The sequence below is a fragment of the Cyprinus carpio genome, chromosome A8 (genome assembly GCF_018340385.1).
Source record: "Cyprinus carpio isolate SPL01 chromosome A8, ASM1834038v1, whole genome shotgun sequence".
Lineage (NCBI taxonomy): Eukaryota > Metazoa > Chordata > Actinopteri > Cypriniformes > Cyprinidae > Cyprinus > Cyprinus carpio.
In genome coordinates, this window is record NC_056579.1 from 12,945,305 (window position 1) to 12,969,993 (window position 24,689).

At 37.0% G+C, this 24,689-nt stretch overlaps 1 protein-coding gene across 1 annotated transcript; it reads left to right on the forward strand.

The window, feature by feature from the left end:
- Nucleotides 1-1,673: 1,673 nt before the first annotated feature.
- LOC122145924 (cAMP-dependent protein kinase type II-alpha regulatory subunit-like) lies at nucleotides 1,674-20,515 on the forward strand. Its single transcript, XM_042762364.1, has 6 exons — nucleotides 1,674-3,172; nucleotides 16,812-16,846; nucleotides 17,386-17,522; nucleotides 18,651-18,757; nucleotides 20,057-20,210; nucleotides 20,412-20,515. The coding sequence occupies exons 1-4, from the start codon at nucleotides 2,920-2,922 to the stop codon at nucleotides 18,748-18,750; spliced, it is 525 nt and encodes a 174-aa protein (XP_042618298.1). The 5' UTR covers nucleotides 1,674-2,919; the 3' UTR covers nucleotides 18,751-18,757; nucleotides 20,057-20,210; nucleotides 20,412-20,515.
- Nucleotides 20,516-24,689: the final 4,174 nt, after the last annotated feature.

Sequence of the window (24,689 nt, forward strand, 5' to 3'; positions counted from 1 at the left end):
GGGAGGCCTAGAGGTAACTGACTTTTTCTCTCAAATGATCAGAATGAGCTTTATTTACCAAGTGTGTGCAAACACACAAGGAATTTTTTTTTTTTTTTTTTTTTTTTGGGAGCTCTTGGTACAAACATGCATACATACATACAGTATATATTATTATTATTTTTTTTTTTTATTATTACTCCTATTTTTTATATATATATATATATATATATATATATATATATATATATATATATATATATATATATATATATCTATGTTTTTATCACTTGTTAGTTTGTGTCTATATAGCTTTTAATAATTTATTTTATTGGTCTTTTTGTTGTTTATGTTTTGTTTATATTTTTTTTTTTGTTTCTGTATTTTTATGTTTAGTTGCCAAAACATTGAATAAAGTGACGTGACATACAGCCAAGTATGGTGACCCATACTCAGAATTCGTGCTCTGCATTTAACCCATCCAAAGTGCGCACACAGCAGTGAACACAGCAGTGAACACACGCCCGGAGCAGTGGGCAGCCATTTATGCTGCGGCGCCTGGGGAGCAGTTGGGGGTTCGGTGCCTTGATCAAGGGCACCTCAGTCGTGGTATTGCCGGCCCGAGACTCTAACCCACAACCTTAGGGTTAGGAGTCAAACTCTCTAACGACTAGGCCACGACTTCCCCGTATAAGTAATAACCATCCAAAAATAAGCCATGCAAAGAATGTGTCGATTTTTGTGGATGACCAACATACCTCTTTTCTGAGAGTTCTGCCCTAACACAACACTATTTTCAAAATTTTCCTTAATATTGCTTTATTCATATTATGAAGAGTATATGATTAAAAAAATGATAAAATGAAAGTCACCATTCACTTACACCTATTTTCAGTACAATAAATGTGTGTTCCACAGAAGAAGAAGAACAACAAGAAGAAGAAAATCAGGTTTGAAACAATATGTTGATGATTAAATGGTGACACTTTTCGTTATGGGGTGAAATATCTCTTTAAGATTAGATGAGCTATTTTTACCCGGCAGGGGGCGCAAGGGGTACCTCGAGGAAAATGACTGGAGGATTTAAAGGTAGGTTCTGTGTGGCCATGGCAACGGCTTTACCTGCGACCTGAATGAAGACCCGAGAATAGATCAACTGCTCTATATTTACTGACAGGGAACTCCTTCTCTTTTGGCGTAAATGTGTTTCGTGAGTTGTACATCTAAGATCATTTGTTCCTTGGAGCCCTTCTAGGAATGGACGGTTAAGATTGTAGCCTTGCTTTTGTGCTTTCAAAGCAGCCCAAAATCAATTAATCAGCTTTTATTTTTGATCATAAAAGTTAATCATTTACGTTTCATGGTTGCATATACAACGCATTTATATAAGTCATGACTCGATAAGTCTCATATGGAGGTGTCGTGTAAGACAGCTCCACCGTAGGGCTTTTGCTATACTTATTCCCTTACTTGTATTTTTGAGAGAGTGTTTCCGTTTATTTCTCAGCACCCAGCTCTGCTTGAGATCTGAATTTGGCCCTGAGCCCCCTACTACAGCCTCGGCGATCAACTCATCTTCATCTGCTTCCTCGCACACTCTCTTCAAAGGGGTGGGGCTACTGTCTCATGCTACTCTGCGATTGGTCAATTCCGACGTCCATCAGGACTTGACGTTCTGGCTCGCTCTCGAACTCTATGACCCCGCCCCCAAGGCTCGGCGGCTCGCGCGGGGACGGAGAGAGTGTGCGCCTCGTGAAAAGACACCAACGGTCTGTTCTTACAGAGGAAAAAACGAGAAAATTTCAGCTCATACATGGCGAAATTTGTTTTACTCGACGTCCAGACACATATCCATACCGGACCGCGGCTCTGACAACGACAGGCGACGCGAATATCTGCAACTCTTAAAGGTTGGAGTTTACCAAGGGTTTTCGTAGCAGTTTCGTGCTTGGAGGCGCGCGAGTGCCGGTGTAGTCGTCTCCGTGGGTGCTGTTTCGTGCTTTCCGGTGGCAGCTGACACTTGTCCCTATTTCAGAAGACCAGAAGGCCTGTTCTGTCTCCCTTCTGTCCGGTTCACCCGGTGTCCCTGTCAGCGCCGGGCCGCCTGCACATTCACCCCGGCGCGGCCTCGCTCCTTCTCGAGCCCCCGGCGACGACACAGCTACCTCCCGGGTAGAGCCCGTTACCCACACTCCTCTAAAACACCTGCCGTGTTTACAACGACCAACAAAACAGGGAATCCTAGGAGAAAAAAAAAATAAAAAACTGAGAAGAGAGACGGGACCCGTGCGCTGGTGATATAGACAGACGGAGCTGTCATACAGTTTATCAACAGTTCTCTGAATTTACGTACGTTATATTAAGTTTATTCATTCACGCGACTGGCTTATTCTCTCGTGCATACCCGTTATTAAGGTATTAGACAACAAAACGTCGCATATACTAAACACTCTGTGCAAAGGCAAGGCCTCGTCTGCTAACTCAGATAACTTAGCTGCATCGCTAACTCTCAGCCTGGGTTTAATCAGCATCTAATCTTGTTAACTGTACCTTTTGACTGCTATTCATCGCGTACTTTGTACCACACGACACAATTGGGGAGCGATTTCAATTTAAAGTCACTGATTCAACGCACAGTACAGCATCCTTGCCAAGAGATCTGTTGAGCAGCAAGAGGAAACAGAGCTGTCAGCCTTTATAATCTACTACTCGGCCTGATTAATTCCCACCTTGGGGAAAAAAAACCCGAAGAGTCTTATGTGTTGGGCTGGTTTCAGCTGACCTTTGCTACCAAAATTAACTAAGTCCCTCGTGAGCTTTCTTGTGCTGCAACCCCGCTGCATGCACTGATACGGGAAAGACTTGATTTGTATTTTTGTACCATAGTTCAGGAGCCATTTAGAACAGGTATCTGCACAAACCCCCTACTACTGTTTAGAGATGAGTATTGAGATTCCAGTCGGTCTGACGGAGCTGCTTCAAGGCTACACCGTGGAGGTGTTGCGCCAGAGGCCGCCGGACCTGGTGGAGTTTGCCGTGCAGTATTTCACCCGCCTGCGGGACACCAGAAGCCAGGACGGGTCCGGGACCGCCGCCAAAACCGGGGGGAAAGGAGTGATGTTTGATGGCGAACCGATGCAGACGGAGTCTAACGGCGACGAGGATGACGAGGACGATGACTCAGATTTTGAGCGTGAGTGCTTCTTTATTAAATGCGCTTATTACAAAGCCTGTAAAAGAGACGATATTGCTGTTTATTTTAATGGACAGCGTGTTTGTACGGCTAACAAGGGTGTCAGATTTCCCTTGTGATGGGTAACGTGAGGAACAGCCTTTTCTAGGCTGTTTCCATGGCACTCGATTGAGCTCCCATCCATGCGCTTGATTGACAGAGTGACAAGTGGCATCCCCAGTTTCCCGCGGTGTATGCAGAATTAAAAAGAGCTAGTATGCACGCTTAATGGATTGCATTCATATTTATGCAATTCCGTTTTTGAATAGAGACGGATTGTAGTGTTTGTGTGATCGGGCTGGCTATGTTAGCCCATTCGTGCTGTATGAATTGCTTGTATGAATGGATGCGGTCTGGCCATTGAGAATGCTAAACAGGGATTTTTCATAATGGGGAGAGGTGTGCTCGCGCACATCAAAGCAGCGCCTCTTTCCTTTCATGTAGTGCAGAGCGAACAGCTGCGCTTTCCTAGTGGAAACCAAGCTGAATTTACTGGCAGACATTTCTTAAGTCAGCAATTGTGAATTTATCCATTGAGAGAAATATCGTCCTTGGAGGAAAGTTAGGAAGAGGTGCGGAAATGGATAGAAGGATTGCTACACCTGCCCAAATCTCTTAATCATATTTCACCAAGCCGCATAATATGCAATGCCTGCCTGTTTCTGGATTATGGCTTGTTTACGATGATTCTTTTTAATATTTATTTCTGTAATTGTTTTCACAACCTTTTGCTAAATGGAGTGGGGAAGTCCTATCTGTGTGCTAAATCTGATCTCAGATCACACAGATTATGTGCACTTTCAGTAGTTCTGATTTGAGCAGGTACATCAGTCTCCTCTCACGTTCTAATATGCATACTTCGCTGCTATATGGTATGCAAAAAGAGGTATGTCATGTCATATATGATTGCTATGTCTGAATTTGTAACAGTAATTACATTTACACGAATGTTTATATTCAAGCTGTTTTATCCAAGTATAAGTGACACAATTTGTAATCAAATGTTAGAAAAACAAATGAATTTATTAGGCAAACAGTATTGAGTGAAACACTGTCTGCATCCACTGAGATTCTGACGTGTGTAGCCAGTTACATATCCCATAATGTCATGGGGAGATGAGGAGCTGTTAATTAATATTTTTAATTTAAAATGTAATCTAGAAAAATTAAAATGGAAAAAAAGGAAAAAATTTAACAGATTTTGGGGAAAATTAAACAGATTTCATAGGGCCCTAACTGCTTCCACTGAGACTCTGAGGGGTTCAGCAAGTTTGATATACCATAATGTCATGGGAAGTTGAGGAGCTGTTAGATTCGTAAAGTTGAGAATTTAAAAAAGGGTGGAAATGTGAGCTGACTTGCGCTCTTTCTAGTGCAAGTGTAGTAACAAAGAAAGTTGTTTTTATTTGACAGCACCCGTGTAGATCATTCTCACAGTTGTTGTTGGTACATCATTGGCCAGAGAACAACTGGGTGAAAGGACAGTGCTAAGATGGCAGATATGCTATTTCTGAGAATATATTCATATTTCAAATTCGTATTCATACAGCTCATGTGAATCAGGTAATTTGCTCGTCAGCATATCCAATCAGAATAACAACATAAAACAGCATGCAGAAGAGAATGGAGGAAAAAAGGGCAGGATGGGTTCTGCGTGAGAGACGTGTTGTTCCACAGCTGAGCTTCAGTGAACTGAGGAATCCAAAGCATGCTGGGGCACGGCTGAAGCATTAAGGACCATCCCACCTTGATCCTTCTTACTTTGCGTCATACTGTCAAGAAAACTTCTACACATCATCAATATAGAACTGGCAATGTATCATGCAGGAAGTTTGGATAAATTTGACTGCTCTTCCAGGCTTGCATACTCCAGTGTTGTTGCTTTCCGTGAGAATTTAGATGCATGATTGGGAAAAGAGTAGAATCAGAGAATTGCTGTAAGTAGTTTCAGATGTTTTTCTTACTTGCGCTAGACTTAGATGCTGAATTAGAACGCCACCACCCCTTCACGACATGGCTTCTCTACAAACCCCAAACCTGAATGTGCAACATTATTGACAGACAGCAAGCATTTCTGACTGGCCTGTGGCTTTTACAGACAATTTACGTCCTATATCTATAATAAAAAAAAAAAAAAAAAAAAAACTTTAAATATCTTTATACATTTTAGTTACTATTAGAAAAGATCTATTGAAAATTGAAGTGAAATGAACTGAAGTATAATGCCAGTTCATAGCTTTGTGTGTTTTAGGTCCTCTGTGTGGAGGAGAGAGTACTCTTTGTTTTAAGTAAGATAAATAGAGTGGAACAGAGCAGTCTGCTGTTTTATGGACTCAGAGTCTCTACTCACACAACACAGCCACCTGCAAATACTCTTAACAGCGAGTCAAAGAACCTGTTTGTTCTCCTCTTCACTGTTGGGTTGCTTGTTGTCAAGTTGTAATATTGTTATTCCATCATTAGAAACTCATTAGTGACTGTGAACCCTTTTCACATTATGGGAATATACAGAACTAAACCTTGAAAAAGAGAACTGTATTTTTTTCAGGCGGTTAGCTTTTCATCATAACCATGATGTGGTTTAGCTTAGAAGGTTTGTATGACCTTCACTGAGTCAAAAACCATGTTTTTGCAGTTAAATAACAAAAAAGTGTCTAAATATTTAGTGTTAAAATAGCTACCATAAAAGAAAAATATATACATATATGTACACATTGACCTAACTGGTTGGTCTGGTTTCGATTTACTGAACTTTTTTTATTGTTCACTGTTTTCACTATAAGATGTGAAAAATAAGAGCTTTTTTTTTTCCTGCACTTTTTTACACTCAGTCTTAATCTTTGTTTAGAATGAAATAATTGACTAAAATAATACGTTTTTGTCTTCATTACAGGACCTGTCACATAATAGGAATGCACATGCAAACTAGATGTTTGCCTAACAGACAAAATGCTTCAGTACCTGTTTTCTTTTTTTTGTGTGTATTGTTAGTGTGTTTTTTTTGTGCCTGGGTGTGTCTATATTTCTTATTCTTCATGTTTGAGGTTTCTGATAACAGTCTGGACTTTAGCACTTCCTCTTTATATATCTATCAGCAAGAGGGTGACAAACTACCCCACCCTGGTCATTGATTTCAGAAGCAGCATTATAACGTGGTCGTAAGAGCTTATGAAGTGTTATTATCTCAGTAGCTGGTCATAGACTTTATCACATTATTTCTGCATTTTGATTGCTGCCCTGGTAGAAAGTAAGTTAAGATGGAGTTACATGGCTTTAAGAGTTCAGATTGCTGTATTACACTTATGGCATAAATCCACCCACCCTTAGAGAAGTACACCAGAACTGTTTTTTCTCAAGGCATCATGGGTAAGGCCAAAGGCTAAGCAGGATGTGGAAACCCTGCACAATATTTTCATTGTTGCCTACATTATTTTAGTCTCCAATTAAATCTAATCTTTAATTTGCTCTCTTTTTCCCACTCAGCAGAGCGAGAAGCATTGTTCGAATCCCCTTTTTATGCATGTTAATAGACAACACCATACACAAGATGTTTGCAGGTCAGTCTGATTAGTGGTGGTGGATCAAGTAGAGGAGGTTACTGGGATAGGAGGGTTCCTATTGCCAGGTGTACACTTTGATTGGATGTGCCTTGATCTTCAGCTAGCACCACATAATACCGTATCAGCCAATCAGAGAGGAGTTACAGGGCTCGCAAAATTTCAAAATCCCTAGTAGCCTTTGGGCAGGCACTCTTCAGATTTTGGTAGCCCAAAATTAAAGTAGCCAGAATAAAAAAAAAAAAAACATTATTTTTAATGTAGAATATTGTAAAGGAGACAAAAACACATCAATCAAAAATATTTTCAAAACAAATACCAACAATGGTATAAAATATGACACACAGCAGCCATGATAACACTGTATAACTGATCTGATATAAGCTTGTTTTTTTGTTTTTTTTTCTGTTTATTCGAAACCTTTCAAACATGTTAACTATAATAGGAAATATCTCGATTCTCAAATATGTGTAGCTTAAGTAAATGTGTTTTGCACCTTTATAGATTGTTATTTGATCAATAAATGGTGACGGGCAAAGTAGATTAATAGTGTCTATTAACTACACATAAAAACCTGGCTTTTTACTTAAAGGGTTACTCCACCGCAAAATTAAAATTTTGTCATTAATCACTTTACGTAAAAGCTTGGTTCGTTTTCGGAACACAATTTAAGATATTTTAGATGAAAACCGGTAGGCTTGAGACTGTGCCATAGACTGCCAAATAAATAACAGTGTCAAGTAGGGATCGACCGATATGGATTTTTTAGTGCTGATGCCGAAAACTATTTTTTTTCATCAGCCTTAGTCGATGACCGATACGGGCTGCCGATTTTCTTGAGCCAATATTTGGAGCCGATAGTGCTTTTGCTCACTCAATTTACATCATAAAAATCACACAATAATGATACCAAATGTTACAAGTCTCAATTTAAAAAAGGAACATTTATTGGACTTATTGGATTTATTGGAAAAAACTATATTTAACAAATAGTAAAAACAGGTGAGGTAGAACAAGCAGATAAACAATATTTAACAACTATTAAAAACATGTGAGGTAGAACAAGTAAAAGAGTTCAGTGATGTTATTCAAATACCTGAAGAATAAGTATTTCTTCCTTTTATTCTTGCCAATTTTATACTGAACGACTTGGGGGTAATTGAATAATGACAAAATTTTCATTTTGGGATGGAGTATCCCTTTAAGTACTAGATAAGAGTGTCATGCCATAAAATATTTTTAATACGACTGACTTTGCATTTAATGTGAATTTAATAACAATATTGTAAGTTACTAGTTAAAGGGATAGTTCACCCAAAAATGAAAAATTTATGTTTATCTGCTTACCCCCAGGGCATCCAAGATGTAGGTGACTTTGTTTCTTCAGTAGAACACCAAACAAAGATTTTTAACTCTGTTGTAGTCTCTCAGTCATATAATGTAAGTGGATGGGAATCACAGCTTTGAGAGTCAAAAACATACACAAACAAAATCAAATTAAACCCTGTGGCTCGTGACGATACATTAATGTGTAAAGACACAAAACGATTAGTCTTTTCAAGAAACTTAACAGTATTTATATCGTTTTTTACCTCTGATTCACCGCAATGTCCGAATTGTCCTGAGCGCATTTGCGTCTAAAACAGATAAACATAAAATTTTCATTTTTTGGGGTGAACTATCCTTTTAAAGAACAATTATATTATCAAATAAAAACATTTTCATTCAGTATAGCCAGAGTTCAGGCACTCTCAAAAACTGCCATTATAAACCATTATAAAAACCATTAAAATCACTGAAGCAGTTTACACTGTGAAATGAATATCTTACATTTGTACGCACATCTGCATTTTGTTGTTTTTGATGAGAGTATTCACCAGGTAATTCAGTCAGTCAGTTCAGTCAAATGCATTTTGGTAGCCCGACTGGATGACACAATAGCCCCGGGACGTCGGGCTAGCGATTTTGCGAACAGACAGTCACCTTGTCCAGTCAAGGTGCAGATTAAACAAACGGATGGCCTTGTCTAATCAGAGCCAGTGCTGACCTTGCCTCTAATATTCATATCATGCACAAAAACACACTTTTGCAGATGTTTTAGCACCACTGAATGCTCACATATGCTTTTGTAAATTTGAAAGTGAATGAAATGGGTATATTTTGAGTAAATAGCTATCTCTGTTGATCCCTGGTATTGTAGATGTCATTCATGCTTTCTTACTCTAAGTAACCCTCTGGCCACTAGTAAGGGGTTAAATTCATAGGCACAGAGCTAGACAGATCCACACTACCTTATAAGGGCTAAAGGGAAAGAGAAGGAGAAATGGAGCGCTGTAGAAAGATAGACAAAGTTTTTAGAGAATGAAGGAAAAGGGAGACATTGATACATCAAGATTGATTGTTTACAGCAGGAAGGGTGAGAGAGAGAAAATACAGCTGGCTCTGTAGCATAGTGGGATTTTGATTTTGTTATCCAAACCTCCTAAAACCCCTGATGAGCATGAAATATTAATGAAAACACATTGCCACATTGCTGAGTTAGAAACCAGGGTGCTTGAATTTGTATGATAGTGTTACATTGTGTAGTCTATTTTGTGCTTTTGCAAATGTGTATGAGTTAGCCATTGAACAGTTAATTTGAGATTGTAGTATTGACTGATAAGTATGCCCAAATTTTGTGGGCTCAGAAATGTACGAACCCACATTGTTTTGACCCACATCAAATATTTTGTGCTGAATTTTGTGTAAGTAATGTGTAAAATACTTGCATTATAAAATATTTGTAATACAATGACGTAAATAGTAAATTCTAAATACTTATGTATGTTATTATTGATTTATTTTATTTTTGTATTATATATTAGGTTTTTTCAAAAAATAATAATTTGTTTTTTCAAAAAAAAAAAAGTAAAATAAATGTAAAAATATCTGTTAATAATGTCATGTACACTATTACTTTGTACACTTTTTTTTTTTTTTTTTTTTTTTTAATGAAATTAATGCTTTTATTTAGGGGTGGGCGATGTGATTATATCACGATGTGAGTGATTTGATATCACGATAACGATATATATAACAATATAGTTGTTTTTTCTTTTAAAAAGGTTTTTATGATATTAAAATCTTTGATACCATAGAATTTTCATGCCTAAAAAGAGACAAAAAAAAAAAACAAGTTCACTGAGGATAAATAAACAGTCAGTGCTGAAATAAGGATAAGTAATTGCAAGCAATAGGACAAAAAGAAACAATAAGAAATGCTACATACATTGTGTAAATTAATTAGTCTTCACTGTAAATTATATCGGTCTATCGATAGATAGATAGATAGATAGATAGATAGATAGATATAATTAACACATTTATTATGTATGTATGTATGTATGTGTGTGTATATATATATGTATATATATATATACACATATATATATATATATATATATATATATATATATATATATATATATATATGTGTATATATATATATATATATATATATATATATATATATGTGTATATATATATATATATATATATATATGTATATGTATATATATAAATATATATATATATATATATATATATATATATATATATATATATATATATAATATATAAATAAAATATTATTATTATTATTTAATTTCTTCTTATTAAAGTTACAAAAGTGATTTAGTCAAGAGGAGTGAGAGATTTTCTGTTTAATATGAATGGCAGACAGGACGAATATTGGATAGCTTCCCCTTTAAGACCGAAGTCGTCTGAGTTTTCTTTTTCAGCTGTTTACTCTCTCTTAAGACCTAAATCATTGTGTTTATGAGGATACTTGCTAAGACAGAGATTCTGACGCATATAACGTTAAGTGTGTTTATGTAATCGTTCAAAGCCAATAAAGCAGCAAAAAATGCCAGCTACTCTCACACAGAAACAGAGACGGGCACATGCATATAGCTCTGTTGTTTTGTGTTTCAATGGCTTAAAATTGGTTGTTTAAAATTGCAGTGCTTTAAAACGCGTGTCCATGCTACAGATGCAGTCCCTCAATTAGGAACGAGCTCCTCGTTTTGTCCTGGCTGGTCGTTCTCCACCTGGTTTTGTCTCTGCTTCACGCCCCGTGGTGGCATGTAAAGATCGCAGTCATCCAAATGATAAAAAAAGTATTACTGTAAACAGTGTATTTTGGAACACCAGGAAATAAGCAATAGAGCATAATATGAAATGATAGACTTTTTATTTTGTCCATCCGATATATATATAGTAATATCGCACAGCCCTACTTCTATTAGGCTACGTTCACACTGCAGGCTGAACGACCCAATTCCGATTTTTTTGCCCCTATGCGACCTGTATCTGATCTTTTCATGACAGTCTGAACGACACAGATCCGATCTTTTCAAATGTGACCCAGGCCACTTGGGTATGTGGTCCTGAATCTGATATGTATCCAATCTTTTGAAATGCGCGACCTCCGTCTGAACGGCCAGGCCACATGTATCCGACTCATACGTCATTGATACGCTACAAACGTCATAATTCTGCGTTGAAGTAGGCGGGAACGAGAAGAAAAAAAGCCACTCACCATCAGTATCTCACCACTCCTGGCTGCGACTCTGCACCCACACGTTTCTCTGTACCGACGTTGCTAACACTGCTCCACAAAAACGCCATGGCCAAGAACCTTGCTCTCCTCCTTCTTTTTAATTTTCTTCTTAAAACGAGAAGATTGTAATTGTGCTGGCTCCGTTGGGAAAATAACTTTAATATTGCAAAAAGAGCTCCGCTGTTGCCTACACTGTTGTTGACATCCATGTTTAACGTTAGCTACTTCCGCAAACAATGAGTGACGTCGTTGGCCGTTGAGTACTCTTCTGCGCATGCGGGTCACTTCTGGGTCATTTCACGTTCACACAGGAGATCACAAAAGGTCGCATTTAAATGAAAATGTGAACGACCTTGCAAAAAAATCGAATTTTTTCAAAAAATCGGAATTGAGCATTAAGCCCTGCAGTGTGAACGTAGCCTTTGTATGGCCTTGCAAAAAAATGGTGTTTGAACACTAACCGTGAATACATTCTTGATATTACAAATGATTAATCAAAGAATCACGGCTTCCGCAAAAAAATATTAAGCAGCACAACTGTTTTTCAGCATTGATGATAATAATATGCTGCTTTGGTGCTCAAGAGTATTTCATGAGCACCAAATAATCAAATTAGAATGATTTCTGATGGATCATGTGATACTGAGGATTGGACTGATAAGTTTTGAAAATTCAGCTTTGCCACCAGAGAAATAAATTACATTTTGAAATATATACAATTTTTTATATAAAAAAGTTGTACAACCTTATTTTTGATTAATAAATGCAGCCGTGGTGAGCATAACTAAGATACTATTTTCAAAAATCATTAAAAAAAAACTTTTATCAACATTTATAGAAAGCTTTCAACATTTATAGAAAACCCTTAATGGCTGACGGGTTTGAGTACCTGTATGCGTATTAGTATATGTATGTGCCCATTATCTTGTTTAGTATGGTTGTTTATGCATGTTGTGTGAGAGAAAGCACGCAAGTGTTTGTAGTTTAGATGGTGACTCTCACATGATAATGGATTTTAGTCATACCATCTCACTAGTTCGTAACACAACTGAAAATGCATGTCACATGAACATTCATGCAGGTACAACAATGAGCATAATGTTATTGTTTACACGTTTATCAAGGATACGCAGACCAAATGTTAGCAGCCATGCCATCGTTTTCAAAAGTCTCAGTTTTGGTCTGTTCAAAAGCAACCCCAGACTTTCAAACTCAAACTGGGTCTGCAGTAGGGCTGTGCGATATGGGGAAAATATCTAATTTTGATTTTTTTGACAGATATTGCGATTTGATTTGCGATTTTAAATTTGCAAAGTCAAGCTTCAGCTCAATATTGTCAATAATGTGCATCACAGTATGAGTATCATTACCCTGCTGAAGAGAAAAAAAAATTCTTAGTTTCCATTAAACCATTACAAAATTCCTTTTTGTTTTTGGCTTTATTCCAATAGAAATTATTGTTGTTCTATTGGTTTCCATCTGCCATATTACATCCCACCAATAGAATCCATCAAATAGACACCATTATAGTTTACATTAAAACCAAAACAATTCCCATTATAACCCTGAAATCCATTCAATTTTCAATTGTTTTTGAGAGGGGTTCTATATATTTTTTACATTTTTTTTTTTTTTTTTCAGCAGGCAAGATTATAATAGTATAACTACTTTTACAGAATTAACTTAATTACTGCATTTCACTGGAAAGATTTGATTATTTTTTATAAATAAAGAACTGTATTTCTTTAGTCAATTATTAAAGTATTACATATGTTATATTGTATTTGGGATTTTAAGAACACGTGGAAAATGTGCTTAATGTTTCATTTCTTCCAAGTGAAATTAGCAAGCAGTTAGACTGAATTTACATTCATTTAAACACAGAGCCAGGCACGAGTCGATGCAGGTTGCGCACGTCCATCAAGCCTCATCCATACTGCCAGATGCGCTCGTGGAGATTTGCGGTGCAGGGCCGCGCGCGAATATAACAGAGCATTACGAAACAGGCTGCGAGAGTGCGGCAAGTGTGAACGGCTCGTCCGTGACATGGGGTTCGCACCACGTGGGTAAGAGAGGAGCGAGTATGAGAAGCATTCAGAGATACAGACTGTGTGTGCGATCTGAATTGGGAATAGCAAACATGCAATAAGAAATGCTCTTGATATGCAGTGATGCAGCTCTTGCAAGTTACCTTTTTTGTTCATTGTGTGTCGTTTCGAAGCTTAAGTTACATAACATTTTTTCTTTAGTTTTAATTTGCCTAACTATTGATCTGACCCTGTAGACGCCATAATCTCACTCTGTCTCTCTCCCACTTTCTTTCTTTCTTTTTTTTTTTTTATTAATGGTGGGCGTTTACGCAGTTGGCTAGAGCAGTGTTGATTGGGGAGAACGGAGGTGAGCTCACTCTATTGGTTAGTAAGACTGTCACTCAAGGCTGGCAGTCATGATATGCTCTGGAACAGAGTAATATCGCGTCCACATCGCAGGCTTTTGCGATTAGCAAATCGCAACATCTCAAATCGCGATTTCAATTCGATTTTCGATTAATCGCACAGCCCTAGTCTGCAGTGGTTTCGAAAGTCTCTGTTTCTGAGGGTCGAAAACGCCGGAGTAGTGTAAACGACAGGCGTTATCGTAGCTAAAAGTTATGCGTTTTAAAATGAAATTTAAAATTACTGGTCTCTCTCCCCTTCTGGCTAATATTTGCCAGCATTGAGAGAGAATGATAAGGCTTTGGGTGCATGAGGATATCTAGAATGACATGGAGATAGATAAGAAGACAGACAGAACAGTGCTTAAGTTTTGCATTTCACAAGTTACTGTTGTTTGTAGTTACAGTTGCTCGTACTTAAAAGTTATTTTAACAAACTCTTAAACCTAAAGTATTAAATGCTGGCATGTTTGTACTTTGGCCGTAAATGATACCTCAGATGATATGGCTTGCTGACCGAAAGCCTAAGCATGGGCAAAAAATCCCATTGACTTACATTGAAGGAGGGTCTTAAACCATATACAGACAAGAAAATCATAGTGGGCCTTAATGGGCCTAAATTATTGCCATTAAAGCATGAATGTGTTAGCTGGGTGTTAGTCTCGCTTAGCCAGACCTTCAGGCTGAAGGCTGAAGGTCTGGAATCCTTGGCAGCTTTCATTGGCCAAGGCCCCGCCCATAAGGCCATTTGACCGACATGTCAAAAAACCAATCACAGTTTGTTTCGTCTCAGCATCACATTTCGAGATGTGGAAATGTCGCCACAATAACAGACTGATGTGTAAAACTCTCGTATTTTAAAGATTCTGTGCCGCGAACTTTAAATATTTCACATACTTTTAAACTGCGCTCATCGTTACAGTTGTAGACACGATGGCTTTCTTCTTTTGTGAGGGGGTTTAACGTCACAGCATCTTTGTTTCCAGGTGGAACGTTAAAGAACGCGACACACACGTCTCCTGGAAATCCTGTATAATTCAACCAATCCGATGACGACTTTGAAACTCCTGAAGTGTTTCCACTTTTGCGTGCCATATGCATCAGACATTTAGCTAACGGTCCGTGGGCATGACGTCTGAGGATGAGACTAACTGGATGTCATGTGTTTAGCTGGTTTACCCTTTAAGGCAAATTACATGCTGAAATGGCTTTGCAGTTTTTTTTTTTTATATATATTTTTAATTATCAAAAACATTCGTTTTAGCTACATTAAGATTTTGACATACCTAGACTACTATTCAAAAGTTTGGGGTTGGTACAATAGTTTAAAATGTTTTTGAAAATATTTTATGGAATAAATATATTTCAAAATGTTGTTTATTCCTGTGATGGCAAAGTTGAATTTTCAGCAGCCATTATACCATGTTTCACTGTCACATGATCCTTCAGAAATCATTCTAATATGTTGATCTGGTGCACAAGGAACATTTCTTATTAATGTTGAAATCAGTTGTGCTGCTTAATATTTTTTATTTATTTTGAATAGAAAAGTTCAAAAAGAATGGCATTTATTTAAAAAAAAAAAAATCTTTTTGTAACAATATTATTGTCTTTACTGTAACTTTTAAACAATTTAAGGCATCATTGCTGAATAAAATGACAAATTTATGTTAAAATGTTAGTGTCTAATAAACGCAATATTTAAAACAATGGCTTAGCCATTGTTGTCAAAAACAAGAAAAGTGGATGCAAGTAGCGTAGAAGTAGTCGGTTTGACTTGTGCGCTGTATTGCGTCTCTTCTGAAGCCATACTACAAGTTTTTTGTTTTTGTGTTTTTTAGCTTAAAAAATTGAAATATGAGAAGCATGGAGGAGGGAAAGATTTTCAGTAAATAACGTTTTAAATTTCATGTCTGTTCCCCACACACAGACAGCTATCATTACTTCAGGAGACTAGTAGACAAGTCATGTGGCCTGCTTCTATGAAACTTATGATAAATGATAACAACCCTTTGGTTTTCATGTGAGCTATCCCTTTATGATTTCAAAATGGATCGACTTGTGTATTCTTAGAAATATTGCTCTCACCCATTTTCCTTTCCCTTTTTTCTTCCTTCCTGTGTCACTGTCTGTGCTTCTTCTTCTCTTTTTTTTTTTTCCCCTCTCTCTTTCTGTGGTTGCCAAGAGAGAGTGAGTGGGTGTGTATTTGGGGGGATAGTTGTTATAGAGATGAGGAGGTCTTCCTTGTATTTTTGTTGTCATGGCAACTTTGGCCACTTGATATCCCCTACACATGAGGTTGAAGTGCCCCATCTCACGATACTTCACGTGCTCGTGCACTCTCCACACTCATTTCTTTGAGTGCTCTCACAACACATCCATGTATTACGCCGCCTTGTATAGGCAACATACACACACAGTGTTAAGTAATTTGCGAAGAGGTGTAGATCTGAAAGCTTATGTGTGAATAGACACAATTCAATGGCATTTAACATGAGCATGTAGCCTATGCCATGCGTTACAAAATGTGCGTATTGTGTTGCAGGTTAATTACTGTAAGAATGTGCTCAAACATGATGATGCGTTTGGTCTTTGAAAATCTGTTGGAGGTGTTGGTTATGAGCAGAACTTCTAAAAGGGAGTGTGTATGTTAGAAACATTATTGCTAGTTTTACACCAAAGAGTTAATGGACTGATGGATTGTAACAGCGCCATGAGAGAGGAGGATGAGGAGTATGTGCAAACCTGCAGGGCTCCTGAGAGTCGTGCTAGTGCACTCAGCTGTGATCGTACACACATAAATGCAATCTCTTGAAAACTGGTGCAGCCTGTAGGACAGGCCTTTTGACTGACCTAACCGAATTTTAACACACCCACACGGTTACTGAAGGGCACATGTGAGATTTGGAGACTGAATTTGATTGTTAACATTGTCTGTGAGTATGCAGCTTCTCTCAGAATTTGAACCATCATTAACTCTCTCTGTCTTTTCTTTCTTTCGCTCCACAGCTCCTCCCCCAGCAGATTTAACCGGAGAGTGTCGGGTGAGTTCTGTTTGACGTCATTGCACTAATCATGTGGTTTAAACTTTAAAGCGTGTGTGTGTCAGATAAGTGCTCTGCCTTTCCGTCATTTCCCCTCGTGTTTGTTTTATAGTAATTACGCCGCCAGATGCCCAGTCATTGTCCTCCTTTCAATTGTGTTCCAGTAAAAAAAAATCCCCTCTTTAAACATATTCATTCCTTTAAAGTGGGATTTTTAGAGTCCCACATCATCATATGAAAGACATGTTTTAACTCATTGAGAAGAACAGTTTTTTTCAAAAAGTGAACATCCTGTCTAGAGTTTTTAGATTAAAATATTTATGTATTGAAAAAATAATTATGCTGCTTAATATTTTTTGTAAAACCTGTGATGCGTTGTATTTCAGGATTCTTGATGAATAGAAAGTGCTTTCTATTTTCTTTGAACATATAAAAGTCTCTGTCAAAAAAGTTTTAAAACCTGTTTTAAGAATTTTTTTGATTCACGTCCTTGTTGCTTTGTTTGTGACTGTCAAGTAAATAATAATTTATTTTCATAGTGTGTGCGGAGGCCTTTAACCCTGATGATGATGAGGAAGATTCTGAGCCGAGAGTTGTCCATCCAAAAACAGACGAGCAGCGCTGTAGATTACAGGAGGCCTGCAGGGACATTCTGCTGTTCAAGGCTCTTGATCAGGTACGCACACTCACACACGCAGATATGAGGGCTATAAAACTGTAAACAGACGTCATCCAGGTTGTATCACTCCTGGACTCTGTGCAGGCCAGCGAGTCAGTCAGGTTCGGTTTGCATGTGTGACCGATCACATGTGCCTAAGCACCCTGCCATTGTTAGTTCATCATTTTAGAGGAACATATTGTTTTTTTAACACATTGTTACTTGAACTGATTTGCATTATTTTCTGCTGATGTCATATAGCATGACTAAGTTGTGCTCTGGTCAGTAGACATAAACGTTCTGTGAAGTATTTGAATGTTAACAAGAACATGTAATTGAGTTTCAAAAGTGGAAATATTTGCATTACTTTGAATTTGTACCATTGTCAAATATAAATATTATTGTATGTTATGTAATATTATGTAAATATCATTACAAATTACATTAATGATGTTATGATAGCAATATTTTATATATATAATTATATATTCTGTTTGGCTTGTCACCAGCAAATAACAGGGTCAATTAGTGATGTTGACTAGGCTTTAGTTTTATGTTTATATAATGTTTTAGCTGTGGTGCTTTCAATGGAGTGAATTAAAAGATGCAACTTTTACATACTGAAAGTCATGGTAACCATCAGTGTGCTAAAACCTGTTTTGAGGATATTTATCGTTTTTAAATTTTTCTCCGTTAAAAACTTCTGTAATTCACAATCCTCAACCATAAATATTAAAAAAATGACAGTGGTAGTTTTGTGTGAAATAAGTTAAATATTTTACCTTTTTTTTATGTCTATCAAAGGACTGTTCTGTCACATTCATTCTACACTATTTTTGAAATGTCACTGTGAACATCAATGCATGTATTGCATTGCATGTTGCCGTTTTGGTTTTTTCCTCATCTTCATTCAGCATCTTGCACCAATGAGTCTTGAGTTTTTTAAGATGGCGTGTCAAGATAAAAAAAAAAAGTTGAAACCACTCTGTTCTGCTGCACTCTGTTTAGCAGTGAACCCTAAGAAATGTGCCTGCTTTTTAAAAAATATGTAGTTTTGCATATATCCCTACAGTGGATGCTAAATATGTACTGTATGATCCAGAAACGCATTTCCTTCATCAGACTTTTTGTCTCTCTCTGGTACAGGAGCAGTTTTCAGAGGTGCTGGACGCCATGTTTGAGGTTCTTGTGCAGCCACAAGAGCACGTTATTGATCAGGGAGAAGATGGAGATAACTTTTATGTAATCGAGAGGTATATATATTTTTTAAAAACTGTTTTTATGTTCTGCCGGTCTGTGTCTGTGATACTCTTGTACAGCAGGGCTGGTTAATAACAGTTTAACAGTCACCTATTTTTGAAAATTGATTAACCTATCAGTTGTTTTTACTGATTCAAATTAAAAAAAAAAAAAAAAAAAATCCCATTTTTTAGTCCCAGCATTTCATGTAAAAAGTGTGCACATTTTGGCCAATGCTCTATTTCTAACAATAAATGGGACAGCTGTGGCCTAATGGTTAGAGAATTGGACTTGTAAACACAGGTCACAGGTAATCACAGGTTCAAGTCTCGGTGCTGGCAGGAGTTGTAGGTGGGTGGGTAGTGAATGAACAGCGCTCTCTTCCCCCCTCAATACTCATGGCTGAAGTGCGCTTGAGCAAGGCACTCAACCCCCCAGTTGCTCCCCGGGCGCTGGATATAGCTGCCCACTGCTCCAGTTGCTCCCCGGGCGCTGGATATAGTTCTCACTGCTGTGTGTTGTGCAGTTGGATGGGTTAAATGCAGAGCACCAATTCTGAGTATGGGTTACCATACTTTGGCAAATGTCACGACTTTCACTTTCACTTTTCACAAATGCATTTACTGCTACTGTATACTTTGTTACTTTTTCTTTATAAAAAAATAATTTAACTTGCACTACATACTGTATGCACATGTAATTAAATTACATAATTAAATTAAAAGCTACATTTGATGTCCAGTAACTATTATTGTTTTTATCATAACAATAACCAGTGGCTTGGTGTTAGGAGAGTTTGTTTTTCAAATTGGAAACATTATTTTGAATTTATAACATCCAGATTTGAATTTAACAGTAGTATTTTGTTAATCTTACATTATATCAGTAATATAATATCCTATGTCCAGATGAAAAGCACCTCTCAAACACATGGAGCTGTGCTTCACCTGGCAACCTGACCATGCAAAACTATATATAGTTATAATCTATGAAGTGGGCTTTTTTCACTACAGCAAAGTGGTGTATGTTTATTGTGCACAGACCCAATTATTTGATATTGCCATTCAGTTATTTGCTTTAGTGATTTTTATTGATTATAGCAGCCCTAATCATGATGTGATTCAATTTGGATTCATTAAAGGAACTGAGGTTTCTGGTAACAATTTATGTGAATTTCAATTAGTCGTTTATCACAAACCATAATAATATTCCTCATATTGAATGTCAATACCTATAGGTCAGGATATCAGAATAGTAACAATATAATCGCCACCACAGAGCCTAACTGAATATATGTTTTTGTCCATTTGCAGGGGTGTGTATGATATCGTGGTACAGAAGGATGGTGTGGGCTGCTGCGTGGGTCAGTATGATAATAAGGGCAGTTTCGGAGAACTGGCCCTCATGTACAACACTCCACGGGCTGCAACCATCATTGCCAAGGAAGATGGAGCCCTCTGGGGACTGGTGAGTGTGTGAGAGAGCAAGTGAGCTGACAGCAGACCCTGCTGAGGAAGCGCTCTGTAACAGCACCGCCTTGTGGACATGTAGTTAAAACATTTTCACAGAACAGCAATTTGGCTTTCATTCTACTTACAACAATTATGAAGACTGAAAGTAAGTGTGTCATAAGAATTATTACAGATACTAACTGTATGTTTGTTTCAGGATCGGGCAACGTTCCGTAGACTAGTAGTGAAGAACAATGCGAAGAAGAGAAAGGATGTATGAAACCTTCATTGAGTCCTGTCCCACTGCTCAAATCACTAGAGGTGAGAAAATTATTGAACATTTATTCTGATTTGCCAAACGTTTTTAAGTGGTTCTGTGAAAGAGTATCAGGCAACATTGAAGAAAAACTTTAAGATGAGTAGAGGAACACTGTTGCATTATTAGACTGCTAATGAAATGATCAAATACTTACCCCATCTTTCTATCTAATAGTTATCTGAAAGGATGAAGATTGTTGATGTGCTGGTGTAAAAATCATTTCAGGATGGAGAGCGTATTATTATGCAGGTGAGCTTTACAGTTGTCACAGAAAGTAGGAAATGAAAAGTGTATGAATTTCATTGGACGACAACAACATAGTCTTTAAAATAAAGTTAATTTTAGTCAAAGACTACACCTTTCAAACAAAACTTCAAAATAATTTTTAATGGTTTTTAAAGTTAAAATAAAAGATATGGTATTCAAAATTAAGACAAAGTACTGTGACACTGTTGTCATGGAACATGTTCAAAGTAATTATTATGATAACCTCCATCTTTTGTTACTCTCTTCTAAAAAACCTGTCATAATAAAAAATTAATAACTCATTTAAATTTCAGACAGTACACTCACATAAAGTTATATGTGGACATATAAAATGTCTAAATCATTTAGAACAAATTTTAATGATTGTTTATATTGTCACTAAATGTACATTATCCCCCAGGCCTAAACTATTAAATGTAGAACTGAATATTAAAATTAAGATTTTTCTTTAAAATGTTTTGAAACAAAACAAAAACGTGCTTTACAAAATAAAAATTATTTCATACATACACTAAAACATCACCCAGTACATGTAATTAAAAGTATTTTGAAAAATTCCCATAAACTGTCCATATTGTTATCTAATGCCACTGTACATTACCTCTATACATAAACACATTTTACCGTAATCTAGTTTGAGTCAGTGAATGAAATTGCCATTGAGAATCTAGAATAGCCTCTGTTTTAGCTCTTACACACTTAGAGCAGTACAGCATGTCTGAAAGAGCCAACAGACACACAGCAGGTGTAATTATAGCATTGTAATAATAGAGCAGCGTGCTGCACTGAAGATCAGGGACTCTTGATTGATGCTACTTGTATCATTAATCATGACTAGATAGGGCTGCTCTATCACCAGGGCGATATGCTGATTGGCTTCTCCGATTGTAGAGTCAGTGAGAGGTGAAGATTGATGATAGAGTAAAGTGCCAGTTCCGTAGTATCTTTCTTTTTCCCTGTCTTTCATTGTGAAATTATACCTTTAAATTCCTTAAATGTTGCTAAAAAAACGATTTTCTTTTTTTTATTAAATTACTTTCTGTCCCAGATTAAAATGCCAGAGACAAGCCATTCATATATAGTGTTTTTTCCTCAAAAATGTTGGAGAATCTTAGAGTTTTAACTTAACCATCGCTTATGTTTGGTGCATCGTTATTTTAGTAATTATAATACTTAACAATTGTAGCGGTGCAGAAAGACTGTTAAAAAAATTTAACCCCTCGCCCCAACTGTAATGCCAAAATGTCATTTTACACTATTTTTAGACAAAAGCAGACAGACAGGATAATGCTGAGGTGGAGATCACTCGCTGCAGATAGAGGGCATTAATTTCGGAGAACTTGCTCTCGTCACTAATAAACCACGTGCTGCCTCAGCCTATGCTATAGGTGACGTCAAATGCTTGGGTAAGTATCTCTGAGTCCGTCTAGCTTAATTTTTTTGCTTTGAAATGAAATGTGTGCCATAGCTGCCAACACATGTTTGTGGTTTCAGTGATCGACGTAACAAGCCTTTGAGCGCTTTGCTGGTGGCCCTGCAAGAGATCATGAAGAGGAAATATTTGCCCCTATGATGATCAGCTGGTGGCTCTGTTTGGATCTAGTGTGGACCTGGAGTGGACTGAGACAGACTGGTGACCGGTCGCTTACGTACATACTACACACACACACACACTATACAACACAACACGGTTATACACTTCCTAAAACCTTTTGTAGGCACACATTCCCTTTTTATGTGCACTCATTCTTCTGGCCAATCACTAACTCAAATCACTACTCCTCCAATCATACCTCACAAACACAGACGCCTGAATGTCACTGCGTCAGCTGCTCAGTACGAATAGAAACATTACACAGCTCAACTTCTGTGACCCTGAACCAACCACAGCCTGGAAGGACATACGCACACACACAGAACACACTGTACACACATCATTCATTTCTGTACAGAACCAAAATTCCCAGCCAAGGACCCATCCTTTCTCATGGTCACTTGCAAGTCAACAACAAAGAAATTACAGAACAAGATCTGAAGAAGTTTTATGCTTTGAAACAAGAAAAAGGTTAGAGGTTCATGAAATAAAAAAGCCAAAAACACGACAAGTACAAAATAAATGCACGTTTTGTTAGGAGCATTTTATGATAATGTTCAAAATTGTTTGTAAACTTGTTTTAAATATGACCTCTGTTTCCTTTCCCTGGCTGGTTGGAGGATAAAAGTTTTTGGTAGTATCCACAGTGACCGATTTTTTCTCAGTTAACTTCCACATGGTGTTAATTTGATCAAGTGTTAGTAATTATTATTATTTTTGTTGACGGGTTGACTCCTTGTTAAAGCACCGGCCCCGAATTGGGAGGATGCACCGGCGCCAATCTAGTGCGGAATGTTTCCCTTTTAGGTCCTGTCTGCATGAGTCGTCCTGAAAATAAATAAAGCATGACATTTGGTAACCTTGCTGGGACTCTTATGTTGCTAAGGTTTATAACCTGTGTGTGTGGTTGGAGTTGCGCGTCTGTAATTAAAGGAACAGTGCCATTTAAAATGTCAGGTATCAGTTTGTGTTTGTAAATCTTTTGAATGAAGACACCATTTGTAAGTGTTTGACATCGTGTCTTATTATTTTTTTCTTTAGGGCATTAGTTGGTTAAAATCTGCAAAGGATTGGCTAGTTTTCAGCATTTACAATTGTCACTTTTAATACACTTTGGATAAATCAGGATGTACCTGCTTTTATTTGGATTAATTTTTTCTTTCTTTTTCGGGGAGAGAGTGTGGTGGTTTATACAGTAAGTGTTCAAAATGCATTTCATTCCTTACACAATGGGTCACTGTGCCAGGCGTCTTGTGATATGTTTTGGATACACTGTTTCCTTTATTGTGTTTTGGGTGGGGCATTATATTATTGTTTTCAAGTGAAGTTACGTTTTTTTCCATTTTGGATTTGAATTAATAATGCATCGTTGTTCCCTCCTAGATTTGAGTAAAGCTTAAGCTCCACATCACTGTACTGACACCCTAGTACCTATGAGACGTGGAAAGTTAAAGAAACATCCAGCTAGACATTAAAAAAACTAAAGTCATGTAAAATAATCTTTGCAATCCTGACCACTGGTATCATTTGGTTATCAAAATGAGTTCTGCTGAGATTCTTTCTAAAAAGTTTGAGAAATAGACTCTTAATGGTATCATTGCCACTATTATGGTAGTTATATTACATTGGGGGGGAAAAATGTTGAAGGAAATGTGCCTTCATTATCATTTACTATTCCCTACAGTTACCGGAGAGTAAAAATATTTTACATTTTTTTTTTTTTAATTTTTGAAACCATTACTCTTATCAGATTTTGCCAGATCTCAACACTTGCTTGGCATTTTCCTGTTCTTTTAGCAAATTCTCTTGTCACAATTCATTTTGAATTTTCTCGATTTACATTTGCTAATATTTCCATAAACACTGATTGGTTTCCTTCTGAACCATGTCCTAATTTGTGCAAGAGAATGCAGCTCGCTGAAAATATGGTTGGTTTCAATTGTTTTCCAAGCATTAAGGAATGATTTAAATGGCCCTATATGCCGCATATTTCATATAAACTAAAATTTGTTGGTTCAACATACTTGTTGATCAGAAATTGGCCTTTTTTTAATGTAGTTTTTGTAACTGTTTTTTTTGAGAACAAACATTTTATCATTATTTATAGGTGGTCGGGTTGGTCCTAATTAATATTGACATACTTCTATTTGGTACTTGATCACTTTGCTGGGAACATTATATTTACAGGAAACCTCTATAATAGGTATTTTGTTGTATAGAGAAATTTTGCTGAATTTTAAGTTTCAGATGGAGTGTACTTATAATGCTCTGTACGTATAATTGAATGTCCAACAGCTTGATAAAGTCTCACAGCA